The sequence below is a fragment of the Myxocyprinus asiaticus genome, chromosome 28 (assembly GCF_019703515.2).
Source record: "Myxocyprinus asiaticus isolate MX2 ecotype Aquarium Trade chromosome 28, UBuf_Myxa_2, whole genome shotgun sequence".
Taxonomy (NCBI): domain Eukaryota; kingdom Metazoa; phylum Chordata; class Actinopteri; order Cypriniformes; family Catostomidae; genus Myxocyprinus; species Myxocyprinus asiaticus.
Window position 1 is genome coordinate 44,266,205 of NC_059371.1, and position 14,772 is coordinate 44,280,976.

Consider the following 14,772-nt stretch of genomic DNA (forward strand, 5'->3'; position numbering starts at 1 on the left):
ATAAAATCAATAATTATCAATAATGGAAATTATCGACAATAAATTTTATCATCAATTATTTGGATATTTGCGCCCAGCACGGAGAAGCTCCATTAGTGATGTCACTTAACAGCCTCGTGAAAAATGTGTTGCATGATGAAACTCATTTGAAAGACGACAGAGACAAGTTGAAGTGGAAAAAACACGACCCAAGTTGTCCAGCACATGAGAGCACTTTATAAACACTTCAAAGAAGATCATAATAAGCATACAGTTTAATGTGGAGCGGTTGCTGCGTCAGGTGTTTGTGCTGTTTTATACGCTTGACAGTTGTTTCTCTCCAGTGCTCCGTTCAGGTGTGTATTTCCACATATTTCACAAAACTGTCACCACAAGCGAATCTCCGTTAAACTTCACTGAGCGAGCGTGCGCATCCACGCAATGGAGAAAGGGAGCACAATCATTTTGATTAAACGCGATTTCAGTTTTAATATAAACAATTGTGCAGCTTTTATTGATATCACACTGATGTCTCGGAGGTCCAATTGTGCCGGTTTCAGATGTTTTCTCCTTATCCTGTCAGCGCATGCAATACGATGAGCACTGGAATGAGACTTCGGCATGTGGAGTCATGTGGGCAGGGAATCGAACCGCTAACCCTGCAGTTAGTGGACAACCCGCTCTACCACCTGAGCCACAGCCAGCATCTAACCCTTTTTTTAATTATTACAACAATGTGGCCCACAACACTTTATTTGTTCTGCATTTGGCCTCCAAAACGTTTGGACAACCTTCTAATCTACAGAATCGCGAGAGCATATTGGATCATGCGCAAGTGGGAGTACAAGAATAAACACTTTCCTACAGTTACTGTTTAGAAAATATTAAAGTGATTATTGTTTAGTTCATCATGTTGATGTATCGAATTTAAAAGGGAACAACTCTGACTTTTTACCTCAGGCCACCTCATGGAAGACTGGTCAAGCGCAATTAACCAAACACAGAATTTCATTACGAAATTAAAGGGAAGGGGATACGTTTTAAAAACACAAAACATTACAAATCCATTGTTTGTTTGTTTTTATCCCCAATTTGGAATGCCCAATTCCCACTACTTAGTCGGTCCTCGTTGTGGCGCGGTTCCTCACCTCAATCCGGGTGGCGGAGGACAAGTCTCAGTTGCCTCCACTTCTGAGACCGTCAATCAGTGCATCTTATCACGTGACTCGTTGTGAATGACACTGTGGAGACTCACAGCATGTGGAGGCTCATGCTACTACCCACAATCCACGCACAACATACCACACACCCCATTGAGAGCGAGAACCACTAATCACGACCACGAGGAGGTTACCCCATATGACTCTACCGGGCCAATTTAGCTGCTTAGGAGACCTGGCTGGAGTCACTCAACACGCCCTGGATTCGAACTCGCGACTCCAGGGGTGGTAGTCAGTGTGAAAACTCACTGAGCTACCCATGCCCCCACAAATCCATTGTTATTTTTGTTTTTTCCTTTTTCTCCCAATTTGGAATGGCCAATTCCCAATGTGCTTTTAAGTCCTCATGGGCACGTAGTGATTCGCCTCAGTCCAGGTGGTGGAGGACGAATCTCAGTTGCCTCCGCATCTGAGATCGTCAACCCGTGCATCTTATCATGTGGCTTGTTGAGCGCATTGCCACGGAGACATAGCGCATGTGGAGGCTTCACGCCACCCACCGCGGCATCCACGCTCAACTCACCATGCGCCCCACCGAGAACGAACCACATTATAGCGATCACAAGGAGGTTACCCCATGTGACTCTACCCTCCCTAGCAACCGGGCCAATTTGGTTGCTTAGGAGACCTGGCTGGAGTCACTCAGCACGCACTGGATTCAAACTAGTGAACTCCAGGGGTGGTAGTCAGCATCAATACTCACTGAGCTACCCAGGCCCCCCCCACAAATCCATTGTTAAATGTAATGTTAAATGGGCAAACCACTGTGTACAACGACAAAATAATGTGATTAATAGCAAGGGCGTAGTCAGGAAATTACTTTTGGGTGGGCCTAGGGCTGCACGATTATAGCAAAAATCATAATTGTCGATTATTGCTCTTGATATTGTAATCGTGATTATTAATGTCAATTCAAATATTAAATTACCATGAAGTCACAAAGCAAGCAACCATGCGATTCTTCAGAGTTGCAGATTTCAATGGTGAATATGAGTTGCGCTCCAGTTTCTAAGCATTAATATTGTAATAATGCTTGTTAATGTTAGGCCAAATAAAAATGATTTTAAATGGACATCTACGGTATAGAATAAATTAAATTATTGCTAAATTACTGCTTAAATTATTAGTCCACGTACAGTAAATAATATGACAGATTCAATATTCAAACTTATTAACAGCCGATTTAAATTGACCAAGTTACTTACTGCATTGAATAAGCCCTTTGGTGGCGAGACAGGGGACCATTCATCCTGTTAGATCTTCAGTGGTGATCTTGTTCGTGTAAGATCATCGTTAGATAATTTTTGGCCTCAGTGGTTGCACTCTGGAAATTAAAAACAGTCCATTTGTGGGGGCCTGGGTAGCTCAGCAAGTAAAGACGCTGACTACCACCCCTAGATTCATGAGTTCGAATCCAGGGCGTGCTGAGTGACTCCAGTCAAGCTTCCTAAGCAACCAAATTGTCCCGGTTGCTAGGGTGGGTAGAGTCACGTTGGGTTAACCTCCTTGTGGTCGCTATAATGTGGTTCGCTCTCAGTGGGGCACGTGGTGAGTTGTGTGTGGATGCCGCGGAGAACAGCGTGAAGCCTCCACACGTGCTAGGTCTCCGCGTTAACGCGCTCAACAAGCCACGCGATAAGATGCGCGGACTGACGGTCTCAGATGTGGAGGCAACTGAGATTCGTCCTCCACCACCCGGATTGATGCGAGTCACTACGACACCATGAGGACTTAGAGCGCATTGGGAACTGAGCATTCCAAACTGGGGAGAAAAATAAAAAAACATGCGATCGGAGTTTGTGCGATTCGTGAAAATGTTAAATCTACTAACACGATCTGCGTGGTAAATGGGTCTTATTAGAGCATACGCGATAACAATGACGGTGATTCCTGAAATATGCCATTCTTGCCATATTCTTTATGTTGGCTACACCTCCAAAACAAACTTGGAACAGTTAAGCTGAATTTATTGCTATTTTGTACAAATCAAATTCACATTGGCCTACTTGTTAAAATGACAAAACAAAACTGTTATTACATTTTTAATAAATTGGACAACAGGAGCAGACTTAAATTGAACATGGTAATCACCAGTTTTCACAATTACATAATCGTGGCAGCCGTAATCGCGATTAGTTTTTCGATTAATTGTGCAGCCCTAGGTGGGCCTCAATAGAAATGGATGGGCCAAGTTTTCGCTCAAATTCTTTTTAACCACATTTTCCTTAACAACAGAGAAGCAGCGCATTCAAACAATTCTTTCACACTTTCAAAAATGTGAGTTTATGCATTTTTTTTTTTTTTTTTTACTATTCTATAATTGTGTATTTGAAGTCAAAGAATAGTCTATAATATTCTAGGTGGGCCTGGGTCTGATTTGGGGGCACCCCTCCAAGATATGCGCATGCGCAGTACTCCTATTTTCCGCGCGCTGCTCTAGTCAGTAAATGGGTTGCAACAACATCGTCAAAGTATTGCAACGCTGATCTCATATATCTGAAATTAAACATGATACTCTCATATTTCTGCTTATTTCTCCTGAAAATAAACATTTAAAGCGTCCATCACAAAACAATCGACATGCGTCGATAATGAGCTGTTTTTATGGCCATTTAAAAGCCAAAGACAGAAAGAAAAAAAACAAACATGCACAGAAAAGTATAAATGAAAATAAATGTCACAGATGATGTAAAACACATTGATCACGTACCGAACTGCTCAAAGCATCAGCTCTTCTTTCATCTTCTTCTGGTGTTTTCTGTCGGTTTCTAAAACAACTTCTGCTTCATTTCCGTCTCCTGCTGGACTGGAGTGAATAAAATCCCAACATCTGATTAATCAGTCCTGTTGTCCAACTTTAAAATACATGATAAAAGACATGAATGTTTCTATGATTTGAAATCTCTCTTTCATACAGCACACATTCAACAGCCTCTGGGAAACCACATTTAAAAGAATAATTCACCCCAAAATGACAATTCTGTCATGATGTTGTTCCAAACATGTATGAATTCCTTCTGTGGAACTCAAAAGACACACGTTTATCATTGCCGCACATTTCCATAAAATTACTTACAATCCAAAATGACAAAAAGCACCATAAAAGTTACACAACTCGTTATTCACTTATTTCTCCTCGGCCAAAATGTGTTGAAATGGACCACAGAAATTAAACGCACGACTATGACGCCGTGTCAACACTGTTGGTAAAACAATATACTTATCGGAAACACTTTACAATACGGTTGTATTTGTTGACATAACAATAATAATAATTAAAAATAAATAAAATTACGATTTTAAGTTCTACAAGTACAAAACTGAGGTTGTGGGGAATACTCATTAGCTCTAGTGTTTGAATATTTGAAGTGTGTTTGGTCAAAAGTAACTTTTTTGGGGCATTTAGGATAATTGATGTTATTCTTCTGTAATAGTCACCATTGGTGTGATTAGCGTTCCCTTTGGTGAAGTTGGATCCTGTTTTATTCCAGTTTTCACCTCATGGAAGACTGGTCGAGCGCAATTAACCAAACACAGAATTAAATTACTAAATTAAAGGGGAGTAAGGGGATACGTTTTAAAAGCACAAAACATTACAAATCCATTGTTTGTTTCTTTTTATCTCCTTTTCTCCCCAATTTGGAATGCCCAATTCCCACTACTCAGTAGGTTCTCGTGGTGGCGCGGTTACTCACCTCAATCCAGGTGGTGGAGGACAAGTCTCAGTTGTCTCCGCTTCTGAGACCGTCAATCCGTGCATCTTATCACGTGACTCGTTGTGCATGACACCGCGGAGACTCACAGCATGTGGAGGCTCATGCTACTCTCCACGATCCACACACAACTTACCACACACCCCATTGAGAGCGAGAACCACTAATCACGACCACGAGAAGGTTACCCCATATGACTCTACCATCCCTAGCAACCGGGCCAATTTGGTTGCTTAGGAGACCTGGCTGGAGTCACTCAGCATGCCCTGGATTCGAACTCACGACTCTATGGGTGGTCAAACATATGATCAGGTTTTAGAAAGTAATTAGTAATAAGTAATGCAATTACTTTTCAGACAGAGTAATTAGTACAGTAATCAAATTACACTGTAGAAGATGTGATTACTAGTTAGTAATTAATTACTTTTTAGAGTAACTTACACAACACTGAATATTTACACATTTGGCTGACGCTTTTGTCCCAATATATATTATTCAGTAAATTCTACAACAGTTAACATGAACTAACAATGAATATTTGCAACACTTAATGGTGAACTTTTTTGTTAGTGTCATTTGGACTTACAGTGACACCTAGTGGTGTGGATGCAGCATCATTCAAAATCAAGTTTTCAATTACAGATGCCATTATATAAATTCACTATTCACAATCAGCCATGATTAATTTAATCCATGAGTGAAAGTGTCCAATAACAGGATGGTTACTGGGATTAAGTGAGTAGTATTTCAGCTGGTCATGTGATCCTAACATGGCAGCCCCCACGAGGGGACCCTCTCCATGTAAATTTAGACAGCTTTTATAAGGTTAGTGACATGACTACAGACCTCATCTCATGTGAGTATTCAAGATTTCATACATATGTTTTAAAATGGCAATTCATTTCTTTTTGGAGTAAAACTTTTTTAATGAGGAAAAAATTACTGAGTGCACCTTTAAACGAAGTTAATTTTTAAATCTTTAAAAATATAAGCTGTATAATTTAATATTAGTTGCATTACGAGCTAACATGAACAAACAAACAACTGTATATTTGTAAATAAACATTACAAATGAATAAGTGCTATAAAATATAGTATATAGTTCATTGCAAATGTCATGATACCTAATGCCTTTACTAAGTTAACAAATACAATATTAACGTAAAGTGTTACTTTTTTTTTTTTTTTTTTTTTTTTTACATACAATTCATAGAACTTCCCACAACATTTGCAATGAAAGTGTTATAGCAGAAAAATGGTTTAAAATCAACATTGTTTTGTACAGTAGCTGGAGCCACTAGATTGAGGATTTCACCAATTCTCTCCAACCGATCAAAGTTTAAACCTTCAACCTTTGAGGTTGAACCACGTCACACCACACACGTGTATACGTCTTCAGCATTGTCCCTTCTAAATGTTTTACTCATAGTCATGCATCACTATGTACAGCCGTTTATTGTCTTTCTTACATAAAACACCTTATTTACTACATACGGTGCCCAAAATAAATGTGTACATTTACTATCACAGCATATCTAGTGCTGTGCTTACTGCTTTATTAGTTCTAAGTTTTTATATGGTTAGGCAGCATAAAGTTTGTACAGATTAGAAAAACAGCAGGGATAATTTTAACACTGACTTTTGCTCATTTATTCAGATAATGTTGAAAATGTCAGTCATTACCTGTTTTAACTAAATGTACAAATTAATGGAGTCAAACAATTAAGCATTATTTACTTGACGCAAATTTTGAGTTTGAATCCATCCTTTAAAAAAAAGCATTTAACAACACTACAAGCTATTAACAATAGGGCCTAACTACACTGTAGCATTACATTTACTAATAACTATCAAGTCAAATCATGTTTAGTGTCTAGCGCTTTTTCACAACACGCATCGTTTCACAGCAGCTTTACAGAAAATAGCATTAACGGCATAAATGCTATCAGCATTTGAACAGATAACATTATGTAAATAAATGAATCGAGAAAACGTGAAATGTAGAAGGTTCAAATGAATCGTCCCATAATACACTTCATCTACATGAATTGTCCGAATGAACGATTCCCAGATTTCCCATTGCTACACGTGATAAAGGCCCCTGCACACCTCATATAAGATAGAAGATCGTATGCACCTTATTGACGATCCGTACTATCTACAGTTGAAGTCAGAAGTTTACATACACTTAGGTTGAAGTCATTAAAACTCATCTTTTTAACCACTCCACATGTTTCATCTTAGCAAACTATAGTTTTGGCAAGTCGTTTTGGACATCTACTTTGTGCATGATATGAGTAATTTTTCCAACAATTGTTTAAAGACAGATTGTTTCACTTTTAATTGACTATATCACAATTCCAGTGGGTCAGAAGTTTACATACACTAAGTTAACTGTTCCTTTAAGCAGCTTGGAAAATTCCAGAAAAAGATGTCAAACCATTAAGGCAATTAGTCAGTTAGCTTCTGATTGCTAATTGGCGTCAAATGGAGGTGTACCTCTGGATATATTTTAAGGCCTACCTTGAAACTCAGTGCCTCTTTGCTTGACATCATAGGAAAATCAAAAGAAATCAGCCAAGACCTCAGAAAAAAAAATTGTGGACCTCCACAAGTCTGGTTCATCCTTGGGAGCAATTTCCAAACACCTAAAGGTACCACGTTCATCTGTACAAACAATAGTACACAAGTATAAACACCATGGGACCACACAGCCATCATACCACTCAGGAAGGAGATGCATTCTAGTCTCTTAGAGATGAACGTAGTTTGGTGCGAAAAGTGCAAATCAATCCCAGAACAACAGCAAAGGACCTTGTGAAGATGCTGGAGGAAACAGGTAGACAAGTATCTATATCCACAGTAAAACGAGTCCTATATCGACATAACCTGAAAGGCTGCTCAGCAAGGAAGAAGCCACTGCTCCAAAACCACCATAATAAAGCCAGACTACAGTTTGCAAGTGCACATGGGGACAAAGATCTTACTTTTTGGAGAAATGTCCTCTGGTCTGATGAAACAAAAATTTAACTGTTTGGTCATAATGACATTGTTATGTTTGGAGGAAAAAGGGTGAGGCTTGCAAGCCGAAGAACAACATCCCAATCGTGAAGCATGGGGGTGGCAGCATCATGTTGAGGGGGTGCTTTGCTGCAGGAGGGTCTGGTGCACTTCACAAAATAGATGGCATCATGAGGAATTATGTCGATATATTGAAGCAACATCTCAAGACATCAGCCAGGAAGTTAAAGCTTTTTCGCAAATGGGTCTTCCAAATGGACAATGACCTCAAGCATACCTCCAAAGTTGTGGCAAAATGGCTTAAGGACAACAAAGTCAAGGTATTGTTGTATAAAGCCCAGACCGCAATCTGACAGAAAATTTGTGTGCAGAACTGAAAAAGCGTGTGTGAGCAAGGAGACCTACAAACCTGAATCAGTTACACCAGTTCTGTCTGGAGGAATGGGACAAAATTCCAGAAACGTATTGTGAGTAGCTTGTGGAAGGCTACCCAAAACATTTGTCCCAATTAAACAATTTAAAGGCAATGCTACCAAATGCTAATAAAGTGTATGTAAACTTCTGACCCACTGGAAATGTGATGAAAGAAATAAAAGCTGAAATAAATCATTCTCTCTACTATTATTCTGACATTTCACATTCTTAAAATAAAGTAGTGATCCTAACTGACCTAAGACAGGGAATGTTTTCCATGATTAAATGTCAGGAATTGTGAAAAACTGAGTTTAAATGCATTTGGCTAAGGTGTATGTAAACTTCTGACTTCAACTGTACTGTACATACAAGCAGATGAGCCAAGAATTCCCCCCAAAGAAAACTGTTTACTAACGTTTAATGTGGCTTTACATACTAAGTCAGTTAGGCTATATTGGAAGACCAAATTTAGATTCAGGGCTCATCTGCTTGCCTGTATATACACCGATCAGCCACAACATTAAAACTGCCTAATATTGTGTAGGTCCCCCTCGTCCCGCCAAAACAATGCCAACAATAGCATTCTGAGATGATACTTTTCTCACCACAATTGTACAGAGTGGTTATCTGAGTTACCATAGACTTTGTCAATTCGAACCAGTCTGGCCATTCTCTGTTGACCTCTCTCATCAACAAGGCATTTCCGTCCACAGAACTGCTGCTCACTGGATGTTTTTTGTTTTTGGCACCATTCAGAGTAAATTCTAGAGACTGTTGTGTGTGAATCCCAGGAGATCAGCAGTTACAGAAATACTCAAACCAGCCCATCTGACACCAACAATCATCATTGCGATTATCTAATCAGCCAATCGTGTGGCAGCAGTGAAGTGCATAAAATCATGCAGATATGGGCCAGGAGCTTCAGTTAATGTTCACATCAACCATCAGAATGGGGACATTTTTTTTTAATCTGAGTGATTTGGACCGTGGCATGATTGTTGGTGCCAGAAGGGCTGATGTGGGTTGGCGCTGTTTTGGCGGCACAAAGGGGACCTACACAATATTAGGCAGATGGCTGATCTGTGTAGTATGCCTCATCAGTAAGGTGCATACTGAATTTGGTCTTCCAGCCACATTAAGCGTTTTTCACATTAAGCATTTTAGAATGTCTACTACAGCTCCCTCAGCCCAGGTCTAGCATCGCCCCTAAATAGATTGATCATCTGAATTATGAATGAAGCAAAATCATGTAGCAAAAAACACTTACTGTCATTCCACAACATCTTAGCGTCCTCCATGGTTTCTCTGTTCCTCATATTCTGTTGCTTATATACAGTGATGAATACATTTAGACTGTCAGATTTACACACAGCTAGAGTAAACTGCATCTTATCTGTGTGTTTGGAAGCTTGTTTTAGGCTTATTTAAGTTCACATCTTCTCCACATTCCTTCATAAGGGCACCATACCAGAACTTTAATAGAGCTGTCGGTAATTTGATGCCACTTTTGCATTATCGCCAGTATGGCATACCAGTACATACCAGATCACTTTGAGCACTAAGAGCAACTCTTTGAACTTGTCCACATAACACATCCTAGGCTCTCTCTCTGATGTTTAACAAAACGGAAAAAACAAATGTATCTCTGAATTTGTCGTCTTTTAGTATGATGGGTGTACATGGTCACATCAGTGACAGTTCCCCACATTAACAGCACCTTATACAATAGATAGATGTTATTTCTCTGCTGTGGAGCATGCGTAATGACATGTAAAGTGATATCATCATTAGAAAAGAGCAGACACACTTTCTATAGCACTAAGTTTCATTAAATGTTAGTGGAAACTGCGTGGAAGAACAGACTAAACAAAGCGAAAATAATTGCACATTTAATTAAACACATTGCGACAACATTTATGGCCACACAAGCCATAATTTTAGAAACAATTATTTAAACAAAAGGTTAAACAAAGGAGAAGCAAGAGTGGACAGCTTGCTTGAGAAAACATTCTCATCTACTAGCACGTGACTGCGAGGTGTAAATGCAATCCAGCTAAAGAATATCCTGACACAATGAAAGGCAAGTTAATACCAGGTGTAAAGGCGGCCTGAAGAGCAAAGTAAACTTTGGTTGTCTTCATTGCTGATCGTAACACACACAGTATGCATAAAGCACTTTTCGTCGTCAGCACAGTCTGCACGGATGGTCCATGTGCTGCCCATATTTTCTCGAGAATCAGTCCAAGTCTGTATGCATCATTGGCGCATGCACTTGCTGTTGACTGTATCACAAACTAGTCGTAGCGTACATGCATCAAACGCGTTTGTAGTTGCTTGCTGTCAAAAGAGTATACTTTGAATGGCTGAGTACTCGACAGTGTGCGAGGCGATCCGGAACGCGATCCGGAACGCAGAAAAACAAAGTATACCCGAGACTTTAAATGATGCTGCACATCTGAGAGGAATTCTATCTTTGGGTTTATCTGAATTTCAAACTATTTGCTTGATATTGTTGGACCTGAAGATGATTCTTGGTCACTGTGACTACTTGGGCAATTATTTTTGACATGTTGCTGTAGATGTCCTGATCGGTTGAAACCTTTTCCGCATGAAGAGCAGTGGTATGGTTTTTCTCCAGTATGGATTCTCTCGTGTACTTTCATGTTTTGTGACAGAGTGAAACTCTTTCCACAGTGTGAGCACTTGTATGGTTTCTCTCCGGTGTGAATTCTCTCGTGTTTTTTCAGGCCATGTGACTTATTGAAGGTCTTTCCACAGTATGAGCACATAAAAGGTTTCTCGGCAGTATGGATTCTTTGGTGCTCTTTCAAGTGGCCGGCTGTAGTAAAGGTCCTCCCACATTCAGAGCACTTATTCACCTCGGCACCGGAATGTATTTTCTGGTGCTGTTTAAAATAGGAAGGATGTGTAAAACTCTTTCCACAAAAAGAACACTTGAAAGGCTTCTCATTTGTGTGAGTTTTCAGATGTTTTTTTAGGACTGATTCTACAACAAATGTTTTATCACATTTATCACATTTAAAAGGCCTTTCTCCAGAGTGACCGCGGAGATGATATTTGAGACTAGGTGCATATACGAAATCTTTTCCACACAGTTGGCATGTGTGAGGCTTCGTGTGAAATCTTGTGTGCAGATTTAAGCGTTCTTTACGCTTGAAACTTTTTCCACACTGTTGGCATGTGTAAGGCCTCTCTCCTGTGTGAACTCTTGTGTGTACATGAAGACGTTCTTTACGTGCGAAACTCTTTCCACACTGTTGGCACGTATAAGGCTTCTCTCCAGTATGAACTCTTGTGTGCTTATTAAGGCTTCCTTTATCTGTGAAACTCTTTCCACACTGATCGCACGTGTAAGGCTTCTCTCCAGTGTGAACTCTTGTGTGCAGATTAAGGCGATCTTTACATTTGAAACCTTTTCCACACTGATGGCACGTGTAAGGCTTCTCTCCAGTATGAATCATTATGTGCACAGTAAGATGTTCTTTACGTACAAAACTCTTTTCACACAGATGGCACGTGTGAGGCTTCTCTCCAGTATGAATCCTTGTGTGCTTTGTAAGGTTTCTTTTAGTTTTGAAACATTTTCCACACTGAGAGCATGTGAAAGGCCTCTCTCCATTGTGAATTTTTGTGTGCACATTAAGACTTTCTTTACATGCAAAACCTTTTCCACACAATTGGCACGTGTAAGACTTCGTGTGAATTCTTGTGTGTAAAATAAATTGTTCTTTACATTTGAAAACTTCTCCACATTGATTGCACGTGTAAGGCTTCTTTATTGTGTGAACTCTTGTGTGCATATTAAGGTGATCTTTACGTCTGAAACCTTTTCCACACTGTTGGCACGTGTAAGGCTTCTCTCCAGTGTGAATTCTTGTGTGCACAGTAAAATGTTCTTTACGTGAGAAACTCTTTCCACATTGATGGCACGTGTAAGGCTTCTCTCCAGTATGAATCCTTGTGTGCTTCTTAAGGTTTCTTTTATCTTTGAAACATTTTCCACACTGAGAGCAACTCAAAGATTTTTCTCCAGTTATGAAATCATGATGTTCCTCCTCCACTTCATTCAGCTCTTGATGTTCCTCTTTCACTTCCATCAGCTCTACAATGAACACAATAAATTGACAAAAATCAATTCAATTCAAGAGGGACAAATGTAAAAAGAAATCAAACTGAACCCTTATATAATGGTAGGACATTAATGTTTATACTATTGTAGGGTTGGGTTTACCTCTGTCTCTTTGGCCAATTGATGAGTTGATTACATTCACTAGCAATTATTATAATCAAAGTCTTCTTAGTCATGATCATTTACAGTTGTGCTCAAAAGTTTGCACACCCTTGGAGAATTGGTAATATATGTACCATTTTTAAAGAAAACATGAGTGAGCAGGCAAAACACATTTCTTTTATTTCTTATGGGATTCATATTCAACTGTAGGTTTTAACAGAATGGCACAATCATAAAACAAAACATGGCAACAAAGAAAAATGAAATGACCCCTGTTCAAAAGTCTGCATACCCTTAGTTCTTAATACTGTGTATTGCCCCCTTTAGCATCAATGACAGTGTGCAGTCTTTGTAATAGTTGTCTATGAGGCCCTAAATTCTTGCAGGTGGTATAGCTGCCCATTCGTCTTGGCAAAATGCCTCCAAGTCATGCAAAGTCTTTGGTCGTCTTGCATGAACTGCATGTTTGAGATCTCCCCAGAGTGGCCCGATGATATTAAGGTCAGGAGACTGTGATGGCCACTCCAGAACCTTCACCTTTTTCTGCTGTAACTACTGGAGGGTCAACTTGGCCTTGTGCTTAGGGTCATTGTCGTGCTGGAAAGTCCAAGAGCGTCCCATGCGCAGCTTTCGTGCAGAAGAATGCAAATTGTCTGCCAGTATTTTCTGATAACATGCTGCATTCATCTTGCCATCAATTTTCACAAGATTCCCCGTGCCTTTAGAGCTCACACACCCCCAAAACATCAGTGAGCCACCACCATGCTTCACAGTGGGGATGGTATTCTTTTCACTATAGGCCTTGTTGACCCCTCTCCAAACATAGCGCTTATGGTTGTGACCATAAAGCTCTATTTTGGTCTCGTCACTCCAAATTACAGTGTGCCAGAAGCTGTGAGGTGTGTCAAGGTGTTGTCGGGCATATTGTAACCGGGCTTTTTTGTGGTATTGGCGCAGTAAAGGCTTCTTTCTGGCAACTCGACCATACAGCTCATTTTTGTTCAAGTATCATCGTATTGTGCTCCTTGAAACAACCACACTGTCTTTTTCCAGAGCAGCCTGTATTTCTCCTGAGGTTACCTGTGGGGTTATTCTTTGTATCTCAAACAATTCTTCTGGCAGTTGTGGCTGAAATCTTTCTTGGTCTATCTGACCTTGGCTTGGTATCAAGAGATCCCCGAATTTTCCACTTCTTAATAAGTGATTGAACAGTACTGACTGGCATTTTCAAGGCTTTGGATATCTTTTTATATCCTTTTCCATCTTTATAAAGTTCCATTACCTTGTTACGCAGGTCTTTTGACAGTTCTTTTCTGCTCCCCATGGCTCAGTATCTAGCCTGCTCAGTGCATGCATGTGAGAGCTAACAAACTCATTGACTATTTATACACAGACACCAACTGCAATTTAAAAAGCCACAGGTGTGGGAAATTAACCTTTAATTGCCATTTAAACCGGTGTGTGTCACCTTGTGTGTCTGTAACAAGGCCAAACATTCAAGGGTGTGTAAACTTTTGATCAGGGCCATTTGGGTGATTTCTGTTATCATTATGATTTAAAAAGGAGCCAAACAACTATGTGATAATAAATGGCTTCATATGATCACTATCCTTAAATAAAAGACAGTTTTTTTGCATGATCAGTCACATTTTCAAAATCAATGCCAAAATTTCACAATTTCTGCCAGGGTATGTAAACTTTTGAGCACAACTGTATTTTGGTAATGTTATAATCATGAATGTTACAGGTCATTGGTGTATTAGGGGTGACTGAGGGTCTGACCCATGTGATGAATGCACTAACGGTACTTGCTCATTGAGCCCGGCTCCCAGAAAAAAAATGTGCATGCAAGTTCAATTCATCAATCATAAAATGAGTAAATTAAGCAAGAGTTTTATTGTGTTTCAGTGTTAGAAGTTAATGTACAACATGTATTTACTGACACAAATTCCCTCAGGCTACCCACCTCATTGCGCAATAATCATGCAATACCCAACTCACCCTATTTATATACATATAAATATAGCATATATATATTAGTGCTGTCAGTTGATTACATATTTTAACCACGACTAATCACATAATTTTTCATAGTTAATCGCAGATTTTGAAAGTGCTGAAATTTGGCTCTATATTTACTTCATTTCTTGTCAAAATGCATTTATTTCCTATT

The 14,772-nt window shown here is 39.6% G+C and overlaps 3 protein-coding genes across 3 annotated transcripts in view; all 3 read right to left on the bottom strand.

Annotated features, from left to right (window-relative positions):
- Positions 1-3,945, bottom strand: part of LOC127418582 (gastrula zinc finger protein XlCGF57.1-like) — a 38,832-nt gene extending 34,887 nt beyond the window's left edge. The window contains exon 1 of the mRNA XM_051659207.1: positions 3,910-3,945. The gene's annotated coding sequence lies outside the window, so the exon portion shown is untranslated. The remainder of the gene's footprint in view (positions 1-3,909) is intronic.
- Positions 1-14,772, bottom strand: part of LOC127418585 (gastrula zinc finger protein XlCGF57.1-like) — a 70,759-nt gene that overhangs the window by 10,576 nt on the left and 45,411 nt on the right. The gene's annotated exons all lie outside the window — the stretch shown is intronic.
- The window catches only part of LOC127418548 (zinc finger protein 616-like), a 137,096-nt gene continuing 132,548 nt past the window's right edge, over positions 10,225-14,772 (bottom strand). The window contains exon 7 of the mRNA XM_051659125.1: positions 10,225-12,470. Coding sequence (XP_051515085.1) covers positions 10,843-12,470 — 1,628 coding nt within the window. The 3' untranslated portion in view covers positions 10,225-10,842. The remainder of the gene's footprint in view (positions 12,471-14,772) is intronic.